We start from the raw sequence: 26,387 nt of genomic DNA, 5'->3' as shown, positions 1-26,387 counted from the left end.
AATCCCACATATCTACTATAACAAAACTCTGCATTCGGTCAAATAATAATCCATAAATCCAACCAAAAACTACAGTAACTTCCTCCTGCACAGAAACAAACTAGAAGCTGATGATGTTGAAAGAAAAGGCGGGGTGGGAGGAAGGGAAGAAAGGGGGAGGGAAGAGAGAAAACTAAGCTGTCAGCATCAAAAATTTAAAGTAAATTCATAACCAATGAAGAAGGAAAAAAAGCAATTATTAAAAATTATTTTGCCCAACTATATGCCAATAAAATTAACAACATAAATTAAATGAATGAAATATTTTTGAAGTACAAATTTCCCAGATTAACAGAAAGAGAAATAAAATAAAATACTTTTAAAAAATCTTTGAAAAGAGAAATTTAACATATCATAAGTGAATTTTTTTTAAATTCCCGAAACCAAATATACTCATAATAGAATTCTAAAAACCAAGAATTCTATTACAACATAAACTGATATTTAAAATAGCTAGAAAAGTCTAAACAAACTCATTATATAATACAAATGTGATTTTGAAATCTAAATCAAGGAGAGTAAAAACAAAGAAACAAAATTATATTTCCATAATAAATATTGATACAAAAATTTTTAAATAAAATGCTAGCCATAGTGGAGTAAAAATTAGTTTTCTACAAAATGTTCTTTATGAGAAACACATCTGAAGCAGAGAGATACATACAGAGTATGGGTTGGAGATTTGGGCACCACGGTTTGGCATCCAAATTCTTAAAAGAAAAGTTAAATGAGATGTAGGAGGAAGCAATAGTACTAGTAGTATTACTAATACTATACTAGTAGAGAACCTCAACTTTCCCCTTTCAGAACAAAATAAATCTAATATTTAAAAAATGAACAAGAGTAAAGTTAAAAAAAGAATATAATTTTTTTTAAGTTAGATATGACACTGTCAATTAGAGAAATGCAAATTAAAACAACTCTGAAGTACCTCTCAAATTGGCTTTAAAATGACAGGAAATGATAATGATAAATATTGGAGGGGATGGAGGAAAACTGGAATACTGGTTAAATTCCCTCTGGTAGAGTTGTGAATTGATCCAACCCTGGAGAGTAATTTGGAATTATACCAAAAGAGCTAACAAACTGTGTATACTCTTTGATTCAGCAGTGTCTTTACTGGGCCTGTATCCCAAAAAGATCATTAAAAAGGGAAAAAGACCCACCCACATGTGCAAAGATGTTTGTACTCGTCCTTTTTGTAATGGCAAGAAAGAAAACTGAGTGTATGGCCCATCAGTTGGGGAATGGCTGAATAAGTTGTGGTATATGAATATTATGGAATATTACTGTTCTATAAGAAACTATCAGCAGGATGATTTCAGAAGGGCCTACAGAGACTTACATAAACTGATGCTAAATGAAATGAGTAGAACCAAGAGTATACTATACACACCAGTAACAAGATTAAGTGATGAACAATTTTGATGGATATGGCTCTTCAATAATGAGGTGATTCAGGCCAATTCCAATCTTGTGATGAAGAAAGCCATCTGTATCCAAAAAGAGGAGTATGGGAACTGAATATTGATCACAACATACTATTTTCACCTTTTGTTGTTGTTGTTTTTGTTTCCTTTTTTTGTCTTTCCCATTTTTTCCCTTTTTAATCTTATTTTTCTTGTGCAGCATGATAAATGTGGAAATTGCACATATTTAATATACATTAGATTAGGGAGAAGAGAAGAGGGAAGGGAAGGAGAAAAATTTGGAACACAAGATTTTGCAAGAGTGAATGTTGGAATGTTTGCATGTATTTTGAAAATAAAAGGCTATTATTTTAAAACAGGTAAATATGATAAATCTATAGAAAACTGAGTAGGATTAGAAAGGAATGTACTTTTTTCTCACTAATTCATGGCACATACACAAAAACTGATCATGTATTAAGTTGTAAAAACCTCACAATCAACATGAAGAAAAGCAGACATAAGTGTAATCTTTTCAGATCATAATTCAATAAGAATTATAGTCAATAAAAGGCTGTAGAAACAAAGATTAAAATTTAATTGGAAACTAAATAATCTAAAGCTTAAGAATGAATGGTTCCAAGAACAAATCATAGGAAGCAATCAATAATTTCATTAAGGAAAGTGTCAATTACAAGATAAATCTGTGGGATGCAGCAAAAGTAGTATTTAGTGGGAAATTTATTTCTAAATGCTTACATCAATAAAATAGAGTAGATCAGGTCAATGAATTGGACACATGATTTTTAAAAAAAGAACAAATAACTAAGAAAAAGATCAAATTAAAAATCCTCAATCAAATGTCAAATTGGAAATACAGAAAATCAAAGAAGAAATTAATAAAATAAAAAGTAACAGAACCATTAAATTAATTTTTTAAAAAAGGGAGCTGTTTTTATGGGAAAAAAATTAAAAATTGGTTGATTTGTTTTTTTTAAACAAAGAAGAAAATCAAATTACCAATATCAAAAATGAAAAGGGTGAATTCAATACCAGTGAAGAGAACATCAACTATCCATCAGTAAATCTGATCATTTAAGTGACATGAATGAACATTTACAAAAATGTAAATAGTTCAAATAATAAAAGATGAAATACAATATTTAAATGATGCTTTCTTAGAAAAAGAAATTAGACAAGTCAGCAATTAGTTCCCTAAGCAAAAAATTCCCATAAGCCAGATAGATGCACAAGTCAACTCTACTAAATAGTTATGAATTAATTCCAACATCCTTTGGGAAAATAGGCAAAGAAGGAGTCCAAACAAATTCTTTTTATGACCAAATATGATGGTAATATCTAAATCAGAAAAAGAAAAAACAGATAAAGAAACACTAGACCAGTTTCCCTAATAAACATTGATGCAAAAAAATTTAAACAAACAAATTAAAAAATATTAAACAAACAAAGGAGACACCAATATATTATAAAGATCATACAGTGTGAGCAGATAGGATTTATAGCAGGAATGCAGGGCTGGTTAAGTATTAGGAAAACTCTCAGCATAATTGACCATATAATCAAAGAAAAACAAGAAAAATCAAATGATTTTCTCAATAGATGCAGAAAAAGCTTTTGACAAAATAAGACATTCATTCTTATTAAAAACACTGGAAAAGAGAGCAGCGAGATAGCTCAGTGGATAGAGTGCCAACCCTTTAGTCAGGAGGACCTGAGTTCAAATTTGACCTGAGACACTTAACACTTCCTAGCTATGTGACCCTGGGCAATTCACTTAACCCCAATTACCTTAGGGGGGAAAAAAAAAAACAAAAACAAAAACTGGAAAACATAGGAATAAATGGAACTTTCCCTAAATGATAAGTGCTATTGATCTAAAATCATCACTAAGCATTATCTGTAATAGGGATAAACTAAAAGCCTTCCTAATAAGATCAAAGATAAAGTAAGGATGTTCATTATTACCATTATTATTCAATATTGTCCTAGAAATGCTAGCTATAGAAATAAGAGAAGAAAAAGAAATGGAAGGAATTAGAATAGGCAATGAAGACATCAAACTATTACTTTTTTCAGATGACATGATGATATACTTAGATAAAGTAAAAACTAGCTGAAACAATAACCTCAGCAAAGTTGCAGGATATAAAATAAAACCTCATAAATCATGGGCATTTCTACATATTGCCAATGTATGCAATATGCATACATTTATGCAGCAAGCAAGAGACAGAGAAAATCCATTTAAAAATAATTTTGAAAAAAAAAAAAAGAATGATAGCAAGAATATAGGAATATATGTACATATGTATATAATATACAATAGGTTTTATATATGTAATATATATGTATATATATATATCCATACACATACATACATATATACATACACATAAATATACAAAGATTATACATTATCACCAGACTGGATTTCCACCAAGAATACAGGATTGGTTCAATTTTAGGGAAATTGGCTTATCTCACCATATCAATAATAAAATATCAATTAAAAAAATTATTCTTTCAACAGAGGCAGAAAAATCTTTTTTCTCAATAATCTTTCTAATAAACTATTTATTTATGTATTACCAGTCTCTGCAATATTTTTATTTCAAATTATTGTGCAATACATACAGAGCAATACATAATTATTATTTATTTATCCTAAGAGGTACACATCCACATTATCTCAGTTAGATGTTACCTAAGTATTTAAATGCATTTAGTATTATGATTGATTAATTCACCTGCCAAATCAAAGGGAATTATAAGTAAGAATCAACATTGTATTGTTGCATTGACCATTGCAGATTTTACTTCAGAAGAAATTTGGATTTACAGTAGTAGATCCATTTCTATATTCATTTCCTGGGCAATACAGTTCAACACAGTGATTATCAACAAAGGCAAATTGGAAGTAAAAATCACAATTGACCATTTAGTTAATGTCAATGCCTTGGAAATTCTCTCAGGGAAAAATATTATAGAACAACTGAATTTTAGAAGATAAATGGAACTAAATAGCCTTTACATCTTTGCTTTCACATTCTTGACAATTATCTTGTTTCTGCTTGAAAACCTCAAATTAAGAGAGATAAGTAACACACTTAACATTTAAGGAGATTTTCCTCATATCAGATCTAAAATTTCCTCTTTGTATCTTTTGTCCATTGGCAGGAAAATCTTTTGACAACATACAATGCTCATTCTTCTTAGGAAAAAACCCACCACCAGATAACATAGAAATAAATTGATTTCCTTAAAATATTAAGTAATATTTAATTTATCAATTATGATCATAAGTTAGAAACCTTTCTTATAATATAAGGAATGAAGTAAGATTAGTGTATAAAAAGAAATGGAAGGAATAATCATAGACAAAGAAAAAAATAAAAGTATTTCTATTAACAAATAATAAGATGGTTTACCTGAAGAATACAAGAGTCAAAGGAAAAAGCACCTGTACAAAAAATATTTGCAGCAGCTCTTTTTGTGATGGCAAAGAATTGGAAATTGAGGTGATGCCCATCTACTGGGGAATGGCTAAACAAGTTGTGATATATAACTATAGTGGAATACTACTGTATTATAAGAAATGATAAGCAGGCAGACTTCAGAAAAACCAGGAAAGACTTACATGAACTGGTACAAAATGAAATGAGCAAATCCAGGAGAACATTGTACACAGTAACAACATTATATGATGGTCAACTATGACTGACTTAACTCTTCTCAGCAATACAATGATCCAAGACAACTCCGAAAGACTCATGATAAAAAATGCTATCCTCCTACAAAGAAAGAACTGATGAATGTCTAAATGCAGATAGAAGCATACTATTTTCACTTTCATCTTTTTCATGTTTTTGCAAAGTGAAATTGTTTTGAAAATTGTTTCTTATTTCACAACATGATTAATATAGAAATAGGTTTTACATTATTGCACATATATACCTATGTTAAATTTTCTATCATCTTAAAAAAGGAAGGAGAAAATTTGAAAATGAAAACTTTACAAAAAAAATTTATTCCAATAAAGTTCACAGTATAGTTAATCTAGTTTGACATTAAGAGACCAGTTTGACCTAAGTATTTTCAAAGGAATATTTCCACAAGTATGGATTTTCTCTGCAAAACCACCAAACTCAATCCATTTCCCATCTAAGTTCCATTATTATCACTTCTCTGCTCTCCAAATCTAAATTTGGAGAGCTACTGGCTACAGAAAAAGCAGAAAATTTCTTTCTGTTTTGTCTGAGCTTCAGTCCCACATTATCAATTGCCTTTTGGATATTTCCAAAAGAATAAGAACTAATGAGTTCTTTTCTCAAAACCTATCCCCCTTTTAAATTTTTCCCTTTCTGTTAGAGCACCATCATCATTCCAATCTCTTATATGGGCAATCTTGGTGTTATCTCAACTCCCTCAGCCTACATATCCAATCAATTGCCAAATCTTATCATTCCTACCCCCAACATCTCCCAGATCTGACTTCTTCTCTCCACATACATAACTGCCACCACTTTTCATTCATTCTGGCTTCTGGCAAGTCACTTAATCTCTTTGGTTCTATTTCTTCATCTTAAAATGAGGGTTTTGGACTCAATAGCCTAAAAATTCCCTTCCAGAGCTAAATCGATGATTCTGTCTTCTTAATGATAACAATATCTTAATGGATCCTGTTAAGGGGCAGGTCAATTCTTTGAGAGCCTCCATAGCTGTGGATCATAGCATCTGAAGGAGTTGCAGGCAACCTTTGCTGACACCAGGTATTGTGGACTGGGAATGAGATAAAATGGAGGCAGAGGGAAGAGGAGAGAGGTCAGACAACACAATGGCCTCTCAGAAAGGTCAGAGAACAGCAACTGCCTCTAATTCTTCTTGTATTATCCTCTCACAAGAGGAGATCCATTCTGCAGGTCTGGGTTGGATCTCCAGGAGCTACTGTCAGGTGGCTCCTGTGTATTTCAACAACTCTCCTATATTTTAATAGGATCCTACTACTTCAGCTATCTCCTCATTGAATTCCCTTAAGTGCAAATTTGACCATATCACTCCCCTGCTATCCTACTGACTCTAGAATTGAATATAAATTTTTCTCTCTTTTAAAGGTGCTTATAACCTCATCCTATCTTTTCATCTTTATTATACATTACTCCCCTTCTGATTATATATTACTCCTCATCTGATCCCATCAAATGAGCTTTCTCTGTTCCTCAACATGACATTCCATTGACATATCTTCATTCCTTTCTTCATGCCTAGAATTCACTAATTATATCACTTTCTTCAAACACTAAGTTCTATTAGGAAACTTTTTCTCCTAATTGCTAGCACTGATTCTCTGGACTTACCTTGTATTTTAATTACATTTATTCTACTTATAGTCATACATTTATGTATTGTTTCTACTATTAGAATATAAGCTTCTTGACTTGGAATTTTTTTCATTCTTTGTATTTATAGCTTCTAACACACAGTAGTTACTTGATAAATACTACTTAATTTATTATGAAATAAGATAATCATTCATTTTCATAAACAGAGGAGACAAGCAATTTTAGCCAAAAAGTTGATGACTCGTTACCTATACGATGACCCATAATGACCCAGTCATTATATAACTATTTTACTTTGGAAGAATGATTTACCATTTCAAGACTAAATGTTCAACTTAATTATTCTGTATGTAAAGGACATTGCTATCAATTTCATTATAATGCTATAATTTAACAATATGGATTCTAGAGATAGCATAAATTAGCACTTAAGTAAAAGTTTTTTAAAATGACAACAGGGAAAGTTGTCTGTTAGCATCTTTCTTTTCCTTGGAACTAAATGAATAAATTAACTGATTGGGAGAGTCATTTGAAACTATGATATGATAGAATCATATAATAGCATATAAACTTAGCAGCCAGAAGGAAAAGTGCTAATATGTAATATATAATTGTCATGAAAACCTTCCATAAATGAAAACAGAATAAAAGTACCAATAATATTTTAAACTTGTTTAACTCTTTATAATGTCACATTATTTAGCCTATTTGAAATCTCAAAGTAACCCTGATGTATCAGGAAGATAGGTGCTTGTAGATAATTCTACAAATAATACAAAATGAAAAGAAATTCAGAGAGTTAAGAGTAAACTAACTGTACAGTTCTCTAGCCCCAAAAGATCAAACAAAGAATGATGAAAAGGACATATGTTCACAAACATATTTATAGTAGCTCTTTTGGTATGACAAAGAATTGGAAACTAAGGGAGTGATTATCAATTGGGAAATGGCTGAATAAGTTATGGTATATGGTATATGTAACACTCATGTGCTGTAAGAAAGGAAAAAAGGAATGATTTCAGCAAAACTTGGGAATATGTGTATGAACAGATATAACATGAAATAAGTAAAATCAGAACAATTTACATCATAACAAAAATATTGTAAAGACTAACTTTAAAAGACTCTATAACTATAACCTCAGAAGAGTGATGTTGAATTATTCTACCAACCTCCAAACACAGACAATAAATTCAAAAGTGCAAAATGAGGCATATTTTTATATGGTGAGTGTAGGAATTTGCTTTGTTGATTAGTCATATGTTACAAAGATTTCATTTTCTGGATTTTTTCTTTTGGGGGGTGTAAATAGAATAGAGGATAGATGATATAGAGATAAAATAGATTTTTTTTCACTGAAAAAAAATTGTCTTATTAAATGTATGTGTGTGTAGACACACACACATTCTTCTCTGAGAGAAGAAAAAGAAGATGAAGATGATGATGATATAAACAGAGATTTATTTATATACAAAATTTTATTTACTTTTCATTTTGACCAAAAGGCAAACAAAATTTTGTTAAAGAAATATATATGGGCAGCTAGGTGGCACAGTGCATCAGCCCTTGATTGCAAATCTGGTCTCAGACACTTAACTTGTCCTAGCTGTGTAATCCTGGGTAAGTGACTTGCCCAATTGCATCAGCCAAAAAAACCAAAACAAAACAAAACAAAAAAAACCAAAAACATAATTAAACCTGATTTTTTCATTTTATAAATTATTATAGTATGAATTATTTAAATTTAATCATGTGAAATTTTGTTTTAACTATATCTTGCAACTTGCATTCTCAATCATTTTTAATTATAAAAGTAACAAAAGTAACTGGTAATTCTCTCACTTCCTGTCCTGATATCCGCATGTTATAATTGAATTGAGATAAACTGAGCCACAAAATTCCAGTCATTATCAGCTTATTAGTAGAACATGCTTCTACTGACAAATTGGGTTAATAGCTCCCTCAATAAAACAGAGACAAAAATGAAGAGGAAATAGCCCTTTTTTATAAACAAAGAAGAGGAGCACAGAAAAAAATATGATTGATAGTAGAGTTATATCACCTTATGAACTTTATGAATGGATTTTCTGAGAAATGTGGGCTAATATCCATGTGGAGTTAGGGATCATTTTCTTCTTTCATTAAGAAATGCAGACTGATTTATGAGATCCAATTGTATTCTGTGATCTTTGCTAGAGGATCAGACTTAGTAGACTCTCTGACACCTAGAAAGTTTGTTAGGGAGAAAATGGCTTTCTGACTTTCCATATTAATGTGAAGACAGTCAGGGACAATATATTCTTTAAGCTAGCTTCAGAACTTAAAGATAACACCTTTAAATGAGCTCAGAGGGGAATGCTAAATATTTCCCCTCTAACTCCCAATTACATATTTAACTTTTTTTTTTTTAATTTTGAGTTCCAAATTGTTCTCTAGAATGGTTCACTATGCTCTCTAGAATGGTTGGATCCATTCAAAATACTAACATTGCACTTATACCCCAATTTTTCCACATACTCTCCAACATTTATCTTTTTTTTTTTTGGTTATATTAGCCAATCTGATAAGTGTGAGGAGGTAGCTTTGAGTTGTTTTAATTTGCATTTCTTTAATCAGTAGGGATTTAGAGTATTTTTTTTTTCATATGATTATAGCTTTGATTTCTTTACCTGAAATGCCTGTTCATATGCTTAGAACACTTATCAAATGGGAAATGACTTATATTCTCATATTTGACTCAGTTCTCCATATATTTGAGAAATGAGGCCTTTATCAGAGAACATGCTGTAAATTTCCCCCCACCTTTTCTGCATTTCTGCATTGAATTTTTGTGTGTGCAAAACCTTTTAATTTAATACAAACAATATTATCTGTTTTTACTTTTTGTAATCCTCTCTCTTTTCTTAATCATAAATTCATCCCTTCTCTACAGATCTGAAAGATAAACCATTCCATGCTCTGCTAATTTGCTTCTGATATAATTCCTTTATGTCTTAATTATATACTCATTTTGATCTTACCTTGGTATATGGCATAAGATGTTGGTCTATATCTAATTTCTGCTGAATAGTTTTTTTAGCTTTCCCAGAAATGTTTGTCAGAAAATAAGTTCTTGTCCTAACAACATAGATTTTGGGTCTATCAAAAATTAAATTACTATGGTCACTTACTACCATGTATTATGTACCTAATCTATTCTACTAATCCACCACTCTATTTCGAAGCCAGCATTAGATTGTTTTGATGAGTATTGATTTGTATCAATTTTTGATCTGGTTGAGATCTGATACTTTTAGGCCACCTTCTTTCCCATTTTTCCCATTGATTTTTTTTTTATATTCTTGACCTTTTTTCTTCTATATGAATTTATTATTTTTTATAGCTCTATAAAATAATTTTTGGTAGTTTAATTGGTAGGTCACTGAATAAGTACGTTAATTTAGGTATAATGATCATTTTTATTATTTCTCCTATTGTTTGTTTTTCTTGTTCACTCATTTTACTCGTGTCCCCAATTTGGGTTTCTATGGCAAAGATTCTAGAGTGGTTTGCCATTTTCTTCTCTAGTTCACATAACTAATAAGTGTCTCAGGTAAGATTTGAACTCAAAAAATTTAGTCATCCTGACTCCAAGCCCAGCATGCTATCCATTACATCACACAGTGGCCCCCAATTGTTTGGATCTGGATTTATTAGTGTGAGAAATGTTTTATAATTGTATTCATTATAGTTACTGGATTTGTCTTGACAGACAGAATCTCAATTTTATATTATTATATTATATTCTCGTTCTATCTCTTTCTACTAATCTTTTAAGGTAATATGAGGATTAATTTTATATCTTTCAATTTTGCTGAAATTGTCTATTATTTCAATTAGTTTTTATTGATTCTTTAGGATTCTCTAAATATATCATTACATTTGCAGATAATATATTATCTGCAAAAAGTAATAGTTTTGGTTCCTCATTGCCTATTCTAATTCCTTCAATTTCTTTTTTCTTCTCTTACTATTATAACTAGCATATTGAGTATAATAGTGAATAATAATGATTACTTCACCCCAGTCTTATTAGAAAGGCTTCTAGCTTATCCCCTTACAGGTAATGATTGCTGATGGTTTTAGATTTAATTAGGTTATTTATTTAATTAGTTAGCATTTTAAGGAAAGTGCTATTTATTCCTGTGCTCTATAGTATGTCATATTTTGCCAGGGCAGCTATTGAGCTAGTCATATGTTTGTTGTTTTTCTTATCTATAAGTCAATTATGCTGATAATTTCCCTAATATTGAACCAAGCCTATATCCTGATATAAATCCCATCTAGTCATAGTGCAATCTTTGTGATATATTGATGTTGTCTCTTTGCTGGTATTTTATTTAAAAATTTTTGTATCAATATTCATGAGGAAAATTGGTCTACACTTTTTTTGTGTGTGTGCTTTTGGTTCTATGTGATTTAGGTATCAGCACTATATTTGTGTCACAAAAGAAATTTGGTAGGACTCCTTTTTTGCTTATTTTCCCAAATAGTCCATATAGTATTGGAATTAATTTAATTGGAATTAATCATTATGGGAATAATAATATAAAACAATTAGGCACAGGAAGATTTCAGGCCAAGGACAAAGTAATTAGGAAGAGTATGCTTTCGTTACTTTTGGACTTATTTTGATTTGATTTATACCAGCAAACTTTAAATTAAACTGATGATCTTTATATACAGGATGATCTCATTTGTTTATCTACATTTTACTGGCAAAATAGTTGGCTGGCTTCAATCCAACTTAGCATTTTAAAGTGCCCATTAGTTACAAGGAACAATGTTGTATTCACTGCTATATGATAAGAAGTAAACACTTCTTTCAAAGTGTTTGGATTTCTACAAGTTTTATAAATAATTTCCTATAAATACTTTCCAAAAAAATATACCAACACACACATAAAACTCAAGGTTAAACTATCAAGGGTCTCTATATTTATTATTGTATATAATGAATACTTTTTTGAAAACTATTGGCATTTTTTCCTATAAAGAATTACCACTGGCTTCAAAATTAATTCAATCATTAATTATACAGAATTTACAATAGAAAAGCAGATAGGAAATGGTCAACTATTCCTGGAAAACTCTTTTCCTCAAATTGCTCATTCTTCCCTTGCTAGCATCAAGATGATAAGCTGCTATATTTTATGGATGCTAATTACAGTCATAGATTCTACAAATGGACACCTTTTTCTAAAGCTCCTGGCAAAAGCTCATAGAGCGTTACACAAAATAAGCATTTATGCAGTTTTTCTGTGTTGGATAGAACGTCTTCCTGCAAAAGAAAAAGAATCTGGTGAAATAAGAAATTAATTATATAGAACTATGATCTTAGCATTGTTTAAATATGGAAAAGAGGATTGTTTCTCTACATTTTCAAAATCTCAGAATGTGATTCAGCTACTATCTGTTTTCAGAAGATGATAATGCTCTTTGGAAAGAACCATAGTTCCCCGATAAATCAGGATCCTGATAGAAAAGAAATCATTTGTTCCAAAATAATACAGCATATAACACATGACTTGGCTTCAGTGTGGAACTCCTACTCATTGACAATTACAGTATAGCAAGGAAATAATACACTCCAAAGAAAGTAATATAGAAAGGGATAGGTTGTTGTGATCCATTTTAGAGTTGAGAACAGATGGTCCTGTTGCTTAAGTCTGGAATGAAGCCTCTAAGAAAAATCTAGAAGTGACCTTGAGTCACCTTCTCTACTACCAGCTTTTTCCAAAAGTCTTGGCAAATTTTGCTGGGGAAATCTAGTTACAGAGGTGACAAATCATTAAATAAATACTAAGCACCTATCACATATCTAACTCAGTGCCACCGAGCACAAAAATGTATTTCTTTATTCAAGAAAAGCTTACAATATAGAGTTCTAGCTACAAGGATGATTTCAAAGTGAATCAAAACTCATTTTAAATTATTTGATCACCATATTTATAATTATGTTCTCCACAAAATAAAAAAATTGATCATTGTTTTAAATATTATCTGAGATATCAAATCAACAAATGTGAAGTGCCTACTATGTGCACCATACTAAACAATGGGGAAGAAAGAAAAGTGAAAAATACAGCTGCTGCTGTTACAAAGGTTAAAATGAGGTAGGAGGATACAGCACATACACAGATAGTCATAATGCAAAAGATATTAAAACAGTGATAGAAAAATATAGTAGTCCTCTTACTGACCAGAACAGGTGTCTTTTGTGTAGGTTATTTCTTTCTGTAGAAATTCTCTCCATTAACATATGCCAGCAACTTATCTGTAACTTATAGTCTTAAATATTTAACTGAGAAGAACTGGAGGGTAAGTGACACATAGCTTTCATGTGTCTAGAATTGAACTAGAATTGATCATTAAACCAATCAGCTATACTTTTTTTTAAAAGAGTAGGCAAAGGAAAAAGAATGTAACCAGAGAAAGTTACTCTGAGAAGAACAAGACTTATCCTCAGAGGAGAATACTGAACCAAAAAAAAAAAAAAAAAAACTCTCATACCCCAAAGAGTAACAATCAATGGACACTCACCCAAAAAGAATTCATAGAAGAACTCAAAACATACTTTAAAAACCAAATGAGGAAGATTTAGGAACAACTAAAAAAAAATGAATAATCCCAGATAAACAAGAAGATTATGAAAAGAAAGTTAATCAGCTAGAAAAGGAGGAACAGCATCTTAATGAAGCCGATGATTCCTTGAAAACTAGAATTGGGTAAGTGGAAGTTGGTAAAATTATAAAAGACCAAGAAATAATAAAATATAAAGAACAAAAAGATAAAAGAGAATTGTGACATCTCATAAGAAAAACAACTTGATCTAGAGAACAGATCAAAAAGAGAAAACACAAGAATAACTGAATTACCTGAAAGCTACAATCAAAAAAAGAAATTTGATACAAAAATGCAAAAAAAAAAATTAAATAAAATTGTCCTGAAATGCTAGAACATAAGGAGAAAGTAAAACTAGACAAAAATTCACCAATTACCACTTGAAAAAGATCCTGTGAGGAAAACTTAGAGAAACATAATAGCTAAATTCTGAAAACCCCAGCTTAAGAAAATTTTATGAGCAATAAGTAAAAAAAAATCAAATATAGTGGAGCCACAATTAAAATCAGATGAGACTTGGCAGCAACCACATTAAAAGATTACAGATTTTAGAACACTGTATATCAAAGAGGGGAAAAAAAAAAAAAAAAGGAGGGCTGTGGCCAAAATTCCTATTACCCAGAAAAACTAAGCATAATCCTGAATCCAAAAAATGGATACAACAGAATTTGTGGCCACAGGAGTCTATAGACCCTAATCACATTTCTGGGTAGAAAAAATGTTTGAAGTCCCTCACAGAGCAGAGCACAGACCAGGAGACTAACAAATTTTCCCTAAATTATACCACTTTGGAAGAACTGAAAACTTACAGAACCAAGAACTAGCTCTGAAAAAGTCCTAATCAAGCTAGGAGCAAAGCCCAACTTTAACATAAAATTAAAAATCAAGAAATAGGCTAAAAAAAATAAGCAAACAACAAAAAAAGAACTTGATCATAAAAAGTTACTATGGTGACAGAGATCAAAATATAAACTCAGAAGAAAACATCAAAGTCAAAGAAAAATATGAATTGGTTTCCAACCCCCCCAAAAAAAATTCCTAGAAGAGCTCAAAATGGATTTTTAAAATCAAATAAGACAGATAGCAGAAAAACTGGGAAAAGAAATGAGTTATCCAAGAAAAATCATGGGGGAAAAAAAGAGTTACTAGTGTAGTAAAAGGAAGAAAATGACATTTAAAAAAACAATTGGCTAAAAGCAAAAAGTTGTACAAAAATTCAATGAAGAGAACTTCTTAAAAAAAACAGAACTGGCTATATGGGGAGAGAGAATGTACAAAAATTCACTGAAGAAAAGAACTCTATCAAAAGTAGAATTGGTCAAATAGAAGGGGAAGCACAAAACTCATTAAAGAATATAATTGTTTAAAAATTAGTATTGGCAAGTAGACACATCAACAAACAACAAAACAAAATCAAAAGAATAAAAAAAAAGAAAATGTGAAATGCTTCACTTGAAAAAACAATTGGCCTGGCAAAAAGATCAAGGAAAGATCATTTAAGAATTACTGGACTACCTGAAAGTTGTGATCAAAAAAGAGACTAGACATTATCCTTCAAAAAAAGTAAAATAAAAAATTGAAAGAATCCACCAATCACTTCCTGAAAGAGATCCCCAAATGAAAATTCATAGGAATATTTTAGCCAAATTCCAGGACTCCCAGGTCAAAAACACCCAGAAATAAACAACATAAATATTGTACAGTAATAATTGGGATAACATAAGATTTAGCAGTTTCTACCTTAACGAATCAGAGGGTTTTCCAATATGATATTCTGGAAAGCAAAGGAGCGTGGATTACAATCACCTACCCAGCAAAACTGAGTATGATCCTTCAGGATTTAAAATAGATATTCAATGAAATAGAGGATTTTCAAATATTCCTGCTGAAAAGATCAGTAGAATAAAGTGAGTTATCTTACATAAAAGAGATGCAAAAGGGCTTTCAAGATGGGGAATAAGGGAGGAAGGCTGGAATTTTGCTCTCATAAGAACTGGCTAAAAGAGAAACCTACTCAGTTGTGTTTACCCTAGAGGAAAGTAAGAGGAAAAGGACATAAGAGAAAGGGATGGGCTTAATAGAAGAAAGAGAACTTGAGAGAGTCACTAGTCAAAAGCAAAACACTTTAGTAAAAGGAGAAAGAAAGAATGTGTAGAATAAACAAGAGGAAAATAGGATGGAGGGAAATACACAGGAATCATAACTATGAAAAAAAACTATAGCAAATCTTTGACAAAAGCCTCATTTATCAAATACATAGAGAACTGAGTCAAATTCATAAGAATACAAGTAATTCCTCAATAGACAAATGGTCAAAGGATATGAACAGGCCTTTCTAGACAAAGAAATCAAAGCTATCTATAGTCATATGAAAAAATACTTCAAATCACTATTGATTAGAGAAATGCAAATTAAAATAACTCTAAGTTATCTCTTTATACCTATCAAATTGATTAATATGACTAAAAGGGAAAATGACAAATATTGGAGATTATGTGGAGAAATTGGAACACCAATTTGTTGTTGATGGAATTGTGAACTTATTCAGCCATTCTGGAGAGAATGGCATTTCATTTCACATTAGTCTACAGTTTTTAAAAAGGAAAAAAAAACAAGAGCTAGCATTCTGAACCTTGTATTACCAACCCACACAAAGCCATGCAACAAAGGTTCTTAAGGAAATTCCTCCAGCTACTATGTATTCTTCTAAAATGTAAGTGGGCTTATTCTGAGTTCTAAGATTTAAAAATGCAAGCAGACAAATAAAAGTTACATTTCAGTGTGGGATTTTTTTCCCCCTCCTTAAAGCCGAAGGACTTTGATACAGGCTGGTTAGATAATAATTTCTCTATTAGAGGAAGGAGAGAAGTCAGTAGACAGAAACAGAATAGCTGGAGAATTCATAAATGCATCCCTTAATACTAAGGAATTCTACAAACCACTATATCCTGATTTGGTTCATTTATATTAAAGTATCCAAAAGTTCCTAGGATTTGCCTACCCTTTATTCCTACAGATGTACACAGCTCTAAAGTTTTTTGTGATTTTTTCCTGCCTTAATTTTTTAAAAAATGCACAAGAATTAGGGCTTCTAAGTCTATTCTGAAGAGAGCTTTATGGAAAATGCTTATTTCCTAATACTGGTTTCCCAACATTGTCTTAATGAGACTGAGACCCAAGAGGCTGAGGCAAAAGCACATGACTCCTATCATTTAGTGTGAATGAGTGTTTAATCAAATGTTTGCATTCCGTCACTAAATCCTGTATCTCAGAGTAGAGGTAGGTATGACTCTGCTTCTTGAGAAACAAAACTGAACTAAGATCCCTTCCATCAGTTCTGAACTGATCCCACCATTCTGGAAAGCAATTCAAGACTATGCCCAAAGGCCTATAAAATTGTGCATCCCCTTTGACCCGGCATCTGAGCAGTCTATATCCCAAAGAGATCCAAAAGAAAAGAAAAGGGCAAATTTATATAAAAATATTTAGAGCAATTTTTTTTTTGTAGTTGAAAATTAGAAATTGAGGGTAAGCCCATCAATTGGGGGATGTCTGAACAAGTTGTAGCATATGATTATGATAGAATCTGATTGTGCTATAATAAAAGATGAACAGAATGCTTTCAGAAAAAAACTGGAAAGATTTACATGAATTGATGCAAAATGAGGTAAGCAGAAGCAAGAGAACATTGTACACAGTTAATAGCAACATTGTATGATGCTCAACTGTAAATGACTTAACTATTCTCAGCAACAGAAATACCCACAACAATTCTGAAGGACTCATAATGAAAAAATGCCAGGCATCTCTGGAGAAAAAAGTGATAGATCTAAATGTAGATCTAAGCATGCTGGGGTTTTTTACATTTATTTTTCTGCCTGTATTTCTTTTACATCCTGACTAATAAGGAAATGTTTTACATGACTGCACATATACAACCTTTGTTAAATTGTTTGCCTTCTCAATGAGGACAGATGGGAGAGAATATGAGAGAGAATTCAAAATTAGAAATCAAAAATATAACTCAAAAAATTTGGAACTCAAAATTGTAAAAAAAAAAAAAAAAAAAAAAAAAGCAAAGGTTAAAAATTGGTTTTATATGTAAGGAAAAAAATAAAATATTAAAAAGAAAAAAGACTTCCTCCAGATCTAAATCTATTTCTTTAACCAAATGTTTAAACAGTAGAATGTATACCCAGATAAGAAATTAACTTGTTGAAGTTAGAATAATTTTAAGGTTTTTTTTGAAAATATTTAAAAATATTTGTAAACTTTTAAAAGTTGGCAAAATAAAAAAATACATGCAGTGAAACAATAAAAATTAGACAAAGAAGATTTTAAAAAACAGATATTATACAACTTCTTGGACTAGAAAGCTAAATTTAGTATCTCATTGTATACCTTGGCCTCATGAGTTGTTTAATAATGTTGGGTTATTTGTCTAAAAAGTATTGAGTAATTTCATCTATATAGAAAAGAATTAAATATATAACTAAGAAGGCTACATGTTGTAGTAGAAAGAGTCTCAGGCTTCAAATCAGAAGACCCATATTCCAACTCTACCACTTATTAACCAAATGTATAACCTTTAATTTCTTTGTACCTAGGTTTCCTTATTAGTCCAGTGGATATGTTTGTATTACTTGCCTTGTGGGGTTGTTGTGAGGAAAAACTCTATAAACTATAAAGCACTACATAAATATTAACTATTATTACTGTCACCAATCCTCACTTTCCAATAATTCCTAAAGTCTTAAAAGTTATCCAGCCCAATTAAGAATCCAAACCAGCATTCCTTTCTAAAATATTCTCAAAAGGCATCCAATGTTAGATGAATGCTTCCAGTAATAAAGGCTCACTATTAGTTGAGTAAAATCTAATAAAACATTAATTTAAGGGTTAGCTAGGTGACGCAGTGGATAGAGCACCAGCTCTGAAGTCAGGAGGAGCTGTCTTCAAATCCAGCCTCAGACATTTAACTTCCTAGCTATGTGACCCTGGGCAAGTCACTTAACCCCAACTGCCTCAGCAAAATAAACCAAAAAACCCATTAATTTATCAAATATTTAATAGAAATACATGTATATGTATATATAAAATTTTCTTATATAAAGGAAGCATAGAATAACTAGATTTTGACAGTAAGGAATATGAAACACTAGACTCGGTTATCAAAGAACATCACGATCTTTGCTGAAGATCTTTCAGATAAGATAGTGGACTTTGAACTATAGAACTCAATTGCAATTACGTATTTTTCTGGCCATCAGTGACACACTTAATGATATAGGAACTATGGCTTTTCTTCAGTCATCAGCAATTTAATCATGACATGAATACAAAATGTCCCATCAGTACAACTGAACAGCCCACTCAGGCCTGGATGCACGTTTCTCTCAGAGCTCCCTCAAAGTAAACACCACGCACAGAAACACTGTGTTTACAGCAGTAGCCAAATTCTGGCACAAATTTGTGAGTTACAAACTGCCTATATTTTTTTATTTACATATTAAATTACATACAAATTAAAATAATTACATTAATATTTTAAATGATCACATTTTAATATAAAATTAGTTTTTCACACATTTGAACAAAACAATTCCAAAATTTCAATATCTATTGTATATGTGTCTATATGTACATATACATGTAGCTATATATAGAAATACACACACACACACACACATACACACACACACATATTTATCACCTGTGGAACAAGCAAAAAATGACACGTCAATGTCCTATACTTCCCTGATTATCATTGCAGCTGACATTTATATAATACTTAACAGTTTCCAAGATACCATTCTCTGAGCTGAAAGTCTAATTTCTGATTTTGATTTTCAGATGCCCTATGGAAAACTCTAACTTATAGACAATCTAAAAAGATCACACGTCTCCTATTTCTATACCTTAAGAGGTCAAGTCATGCTACATTGCCTGTTCATGTCAAAATGAGAAATCTAATTCCTAAATCAGTATTGTCCATTGAGACGAACTGATTTCACATTCTTTTCCAGTTATCAGAAATGTTACTAATAACATAGATAGTGGATTAATAACCTTGAACAATATCCAAATCATTAGAAGGGGGAAATTATGATCATGTTAAGTTCATTCAATTTTTCATGTCCAAAGAGTTCTCCAGCAAATCTTTCTAGGTTAAAACAATAGACTACAATCTAAAGAAATTAGATCAGACCAAGAAGAAATTAATTTGAATTTTTTTCTAATTTAATTATTCTACTGAACTATTTCTGAAGAATTTACTTCTTCAGACTACTATTACTGACATACATTAGATACATTATTAGATAACATGGTAAGCAAGACATTTCAGGGCAGTTTTTCCCCTTCCCTTGCCATATAGATTAAGCGGATGATTTCCTAAAAACCAAGGAAACTCTCTCCAAAGTCTGATTGAAACAGTTTCGTGATGGCTTCAGGCCATATGTGTTTTCTGTTTATCTAATTCCAAAAAAAAAAAAAAAAAAAAAAGCTCACCCACGTGCTCTTCATTTTATAGATGTCCCAAAGCCCCTCAACAAGGCACCATTCCCAGCTCTGTTGACCAGATGCATTTCCTTATGGAAGAAGGAAGCACTAGACCTGGAAGGAACACTCCCTAGGACTATATTGAGAAGTGGCTACTATGTGCCTGTGCTAAATGCTGGGGTCATGAAGAAAACTAAAAACAATTCCTGCCCTGAAAGAGCTCACAGTCTAATGAAAGAGATAATATGCAAACAATTACATACAACAAGCTAAATAAATAGATATGATAAGCTGAAAATAATCACAGAAGGAATGGATTATGTTAAGGGAAACAATAAAAGGCTTCTTCTAGAATGTGAGATAAAATCTAAAAGCTGAGACTTGAAATAAGCCATGAAAACCCAAAAGACAGATGATTAATTAGAGAGAATGTCCTAAGGACAGGGAATAACCAGCAAAAATGTACAGAGTCAAGACACACAGCATCTCATGTCAAGAACATCAAAAATGTTAGTCACTGATCATACACTATGTGAAAGGGAATAAGATAGGAAGAAATGGGGAGACTCTGAATTATCTAATTCCAGGAATACCAAGAATTTCTTTGAAGGTGAGAGAGAGGAAATGAAACCTGAAGAGGTAGAAAGGGGCCAGATTATGAAGGGCTTTAAAAATCAAACATATTTGATATTTCAAGTAACAGAAAGGCAAAGGACTTCATGAAATAGAGCTTATATGGTCAGACTTGAGCTTTGAGAAGATGGCTTTAAAGGTGGAGTGGAGTATGAACTAGAACAGGGCAAGACTTGGGAAACCAAGTACACCAACTAGAGGCCAATTAAAAGATTAATATAATATTATTATGAAGGGATAAAGGCTTTTACCAAGGTAGCAGTGTCAAAGAAGAGATGCTGCAAGGGTAGAATCAACAGGATTTGGAAAAAGGCTTTCAGAAACAAATTTATTAATTCTATAAGTCCAAAGGGAAATAGATATATCTTGCTTCTGAAAATCTCTCTATCTATTATAGCTTCTAGTTACAATTTATAGGGTTTATAAATGAACTGAGTATTTTGTGTCATTCCAATATTAGAACTAAAGTATCAAGGAATTAGGTTGAATAAAACACAGACTATCACAAAGGGGATTAAGAATAGTGAAAGTATTTGTATGCTGACATCAAAAATAAAATTATCTACCATAACTAAACTATATATTACCATTGATAAACTCAAAGGTTTTTTCCAGCGTGATCAGGCTTTTTCCATGAAGAGTATCCTGACAATCAACATATATTTAAGAATTACTATGGGTCAAGCATAGTTATAAGCACTGAGGATACAAAGAAAGACAAAAATATCTTCCGCCCTCAAGGAGTTCCTGGTATGCAAATGGTAAGTAACATGAAAATAACTATGTACAAGAGAGATTATTACATAGAGTATAAATGGAAGAAAAACTCAGAGGGAAGGCACTAGCAATGATGGGAACCAGGAAAGGCCTCTTTCAGGAGAGGCATATTGTGAGTCATGAAGGAAATCAGGAAATTGAAGAGGTGGAGGAGTACATTCCAGATATGTGAAGTGAGCAGAACTAAGAGATCATTGTATATGGCAACAAGATTATACAATGATCAATTCTGATGGAGGTAACTCTTTTCAACAATGAAATGACCCAGGCCAGTTCCAATGACCTTGTGATGAAAAGAGCCATCTACACTCAGAGAGAGGACTGTGGGAACTGAGTGTGAATCACAATATAGCATTTTCACTCTTTTTGTTATTGTTTGCTTGCATTTTATTTTATTTTTTCTCATTTTTTTCTTTTTTGATTTGATTTTTTTTGTGCAGCAAGATAATTGTATAAATATGTATGCATACATTGGATTTAACATATATTTTATTATGTTTAACATATATTGGATTACTTGCAATCTGAAAAGGAGTTGGGGGGAGGAGGGGAAAATTGGAACACAAGACTTTACAACAGTTAATGGTGAAAAATTATTCATGTATATGTTATGAAAATTTAAAATCTTTAATTATTTAAAAAAAGGGGGAGTTTCATAGAGTTTTCCCACAAAGTTGGGAAATGCATGTAATGTTATGTGCAAAGAACAGTAAAATGAAGATCTAGGAAAAAGTAATATAGTCAGATCTGTGTTTTAGGGAGATTAAGTTTTACATTCGAGGGGAGGACAAATCAGAGTAAAAGAGGTTTGGGGCAGTGAGATGAAGAAGAGGATGTATACAAGAGATGTTGTGAAAATGGCACTGAAGAGGCAGCTAGATGGTGCAATGGATAAAGTACTGGCCCTGAAGTTGAGAGAAACCGAGTTCAAATTTGACCTCAGAGACTTACTAGTTGTGTGATCCTATGAAAGTCACTTAACCCCACTACCTCACCTAAAAAAAAAAAAAGGAGAATTGACAAAACTTAAATATGTGGGGAGGATGTGAGTGAAGAGTCAAGGATAACACAGAAGCTGAATACCTTCAACAGTAACAGAAGAGCTGGAAAGAGGGGAGAGTTTGATAAGAATTTATAAAAGGCAGAATATTATCTGCTTAGCTTTGAACAATAAGTATTTTAGAGTTTTCATTCATTTAAGTCTAAAAAGAATTTAAGTTAAATCAATGACATAATATTATTTCCTATTTCTACGAATGAATATGGGAAGGGAGGTTAGTATGTTTCCATAATAGCCATTCATTAGTTTTTTTTGAAATCATAAAGTTCAACTCTTCTTTACAATGACTCTTAAACTGATCCTTTTTTCTCATTTCTGTCAATGTTAAAAATGAGATAATCAATTTGTTTACCTTTTCATAGTTATGCCTTCATTCTTTTAAAATTTTATTTCTTAATACAATTTAACAAACATTCATTAAGTGAAAACTGTGTGATATAGTGTTCTATACAACATTAAGTCTAGTATAAGAAAGACCTGAGTTTAAATGCAGCCTCAGACACTTACTTAATTTCTGTTTGCTTCATTTTCCTCAACTGTAAAATGGATATAATAATTACAACTACTTTCTGGAGTTATGGATAAAAGAAGATAATATTTGGATAATACCCAGCACATAATAAATTTTATATGTGTGTGTGTGTATGTGAGTACATATATGTTACTTGTAAGAATGTCTATTGATTAGGAAATGTCTATGTGAAAACACATGTATGTAGCAAGACAGCAAAATCCCAGAAAAAAATTTTTTTTAGCATAGACTAAGCTTTACCTAAAGCTAAGGACTAAGTACTTACCTAGAATACAAAAATTTTACCTTAAGGATGTTTGAATGATTTGATTAAAAAAAAACCTGACTAATATTTTATTGTTGTCATTCAGCATGGTAGATTTTATTGAATAATTACAGAATAATATGCCAAAAAAGACATAAGTAGAGAAATGGCTAGAGCTGGCCTTGGATCAATCCCTCTTTTAGACCACAGACTGCTTAAAGCAAGGCAAATCATTGAAACACTAATCCCAAGCAATTCTCTATGCCTGTAAATTGCACAATTGTTACCCATAAGCAAAGAAACCATAACACTAGAATGAAACAAATAAAAACAAAAATCATCCAAATATTAGGTAGAACAAGAATTATACAAACTCCAGTGGGAATAAGTAGATATCTTAGATGAGGCAATGTGGATAGAGTTTGAATGAAGGGGTTAAGGGGGAAGGGAGAAAGAGTCAAATTCCACCTACCCTCAGCAGTGGTTCTCAAACTTTTGTTTTCAGTATCTTTATCCTATTAAAAATGATTGAGGAGCTCTCTAAAGAGTTTTTGTTTATCTGGATTATATTTATAGACATTTACCATATTGGAAATAAAAACTATTTCTGAATTTGTAGATCCTCTAAAAGAGTTTCAGAGATCCCCAGGATTCTCTAGACCATACTTTGAGAACGACTCTAGAGCAATGCTTGTGTGACAAGTGGGCAAGTTAAGTTACATTGGACAAATTTCTTACTCTTTCAGTGCTCTATTCAGCACTCAGAGATGGCAAGTTACAGAGAAGGAGCCTTTTTCTGTTGATAGAGAGGGCTCCTTTGGCAATTCCCTATATCAATTAAATCATAGGTCCAATCTCTATCTCTACCAATTCATTATTTCTAGTTGATAACATCATTTGAAATGTAAAGCCACACTTCACAGTTACATCCCAGTTCAAGATTTATTATTTCTTCAGGTCATCTGTTCTGAAGTTTAATTTTTACTGGGCATGATGACCTCATCTCTACCTTGACGCTTTGTCCAACCTGAAGAGAGCTACTTCACTCACTGGTGAAAACAGGGCATGTATATCATCATCCAATAAGAGTTGTTTTCCTTTTGTACAGTATAACAATAATGACAGGAGCAAAAGAGATGCTAAGCCCTTGCAAAGTAACAATATTGTGTTTTCTCCTTATGACAAGAACACAAAATTCAGAAATATGACTAAAATATTTATAATTTAATAATTAAAACTGACTTCCCCAGACTCAAATCTATTAATTATCTAAAGAATTTTTACTGCAATCCAGACATTAGCTTTTAAAATTTGTATTTAATCACCCTCAATTATCTTTAATCTTTCCATATAATAACTCTTCTTGATACTACTATTTGAATAATACTACTAATATCTCTATTTGAAAAAAGAATTTCTCCTCCCCCCCACAACTCCTACTTCCATGCTTCCAATATACAAATATACACTCACTTCCTTAGGCATTTTTTTCTTACATGGAAACAATGAACTGTTTCAATAGCACTTGGTCAACTATGCTAGAATTAAAATGAAGAGTCAGCTATGACAGGATCATTGATCAAGTGCTTACAGAAACTTCAGAGGTCATTTAGTCCAATCCTCTCATTTTGAAGATGAGGAAACTGAGGCCCAGAAAGTTAAATGCTTAGCCCAAGGTCAGAAGTAGAACTTGAACTCAGATCCTCTGACTTCAAAGCCAAGGTTCTTTCCACTGATGCATTCCGTTTATACCCCCTTCATTGTTTCTTTTAATGATAGGTTTGAAAGTGCTGAAAGAAGGAAAAAGGCAACTGGAAACTCACCTCTTTTAGCTGCTCTAGCTCTTGCTTAAGGCCATCGTATTCAGCTTCCAGCTCATCATACTGCTGTTTCAGAGTGAGCTTCTCTTCCAAGACCACCAGGCCATATTCAGCAGCCTGTATCTTTTCGTGGGTTGTTTCAGTGAGCTCCTTAGTCAACCTTTCGATCTCAGTCTTATAATGATCCAAGCTCTGCAAAACCTCCTCTGCAGCCATAGCTGTTGTGATGGATGGAAAGGGGAGGAGGTGAGTGGACACGGGAGGGAAGAAAAGATGCAGGGGGTGGGGTGGGGCCCGGAAAAGAAATTAGGATGAGAAGAGAAGGAAAATAAAGAGGGAGGTAGTTAAAGGGAAGAATGCTTCCTCAGAAGCTTTACTACCAGCAGCAACTACAGAGGCTGAATATTTGAAGGGAAATTGAATATGGAGAATCAAAAGAAGAAAATCTGGGAAGGGGTGGCAGTTGCTGCACTATTTATTTGTCGCCGGGACTGGTCCTCCTTTGCCGATCAGCAGCGGTGCACCATGGTGCTGCGCTGCGCCGGCAGCAGCAGGAGAACAGGCTGGGATTTTGCTTATTCAGAGGCGCTGGGCCGCCATCTCTTCAGGGCAGCGTCACTGCGGTCTCTGCACTCCGCCGCGAGCGTTCCTCTTTCCTCTCCACCTGCTCCTCTGGCCCTGCAGCAGCGAAGCAGAATGATGCGGTCCTGGCCCCCTCCCTTCCACTCTCTTCCGGAAGGAAACAAATGGGAGAAAGGCAGAGAAGAAGGGAGGGAGGGAGGAAGGGGGTTAAAGGGGACTGGTCTCCCTGAACAGCCCCCAGGCGGCCTCTTTCAGGCTACTGGCAGAGCAGGTGGGAGGAGTCTCGGGCGGCGGCGGCAACGCAGAGGAGACTGAGAGTGGTAGGGGGGAAGGGGAAATGACAGAGAGAGCAGGGGACAAAACTGAGAGGGAAAACGAGAAGGAAGAGAAGGGGAAGGAAAAGATAAGAAAAGAGGACTAGTAAGAAGAAGAGGAGTGAGCCTGGCCCTATGTAGTTGGCGGGAGAGGTGTCTGAAGGTTTTGTACAGATGTGCACAACTTAAGAAGGGGCTTCAAGGGAGTGAGACAAGGGTCCTGCAGTTCCTTCACTGACTCCATGATAAGGAAAACCTTGACATTTTTTGCAACCCACTCTTTTACTCTTAAGAAAAAACAGTTTTGCCTGGCACCTAAAAGTGCCTTCTCTTGCCCTGCTGGCAGAATATTCATTACTAGGTCTTCTATAATCATCAAACCTATGATTCCAAAATCCTTGAGTCACCATATGTACACATGGAAATGTGCCTGCCCAGCACTATAATTAAAAT

At 32.6% G+C, this 26,387-nt stretch overlaps 1 protein-coding gene across 8 annotated transcripts in view; it reads right to left on the bottom strand.

The window, feature by feature from the left end:
* BICD1 (BICD cargo adaptor 1) overlaps positions 1-25,853 on the bottom strand; it is a 262,487-nt gene extending 236,634 nt beyond the window's left edge. For 2 of the 8 annotated variants that reach the window (XM_051962791.1, XM_051962790.1), the window contains exon 1: positions 25,042-25,726. In XM_051962791.1, coding sequence (XP_051818751.1) covers positions 25,042-25,254 — 213 coding nt within the window. In that variant the 5' untranslated portion in view covers positions 25,255-25,726. Of the gene's footprint in view, positions 1-25,041 lie in introns of all 8 variants that reach the window. The other 6 variants (XM_051962784.1, XM_051962786.1, XM_051962785.1 and 3 more) reach the window with 6 other exon arrangements.
* Positions 25,854-26,387: the final 534 nt, after the last annotated feature.

Source organism: Antechinus flavipes, chromosome 5 (genome assembly GCF_016432865.1).
Source record: "Antechinus flavipes isolate AdamAnt ecotype Samford, QLD, Australia chromosome 5, AdamAnt_v2, whole genome shotgun sequence".
NCBI classification, from domain to species: Eukaryota; Metazoa; Chordata; class Mammalia; order Dasyuromorphia; family Dasyuridae; genus Antechinus; species Antechinus flavipes.
This window is presented reverse-complemented; position numbering and strand designations above follow the sequence as displayed.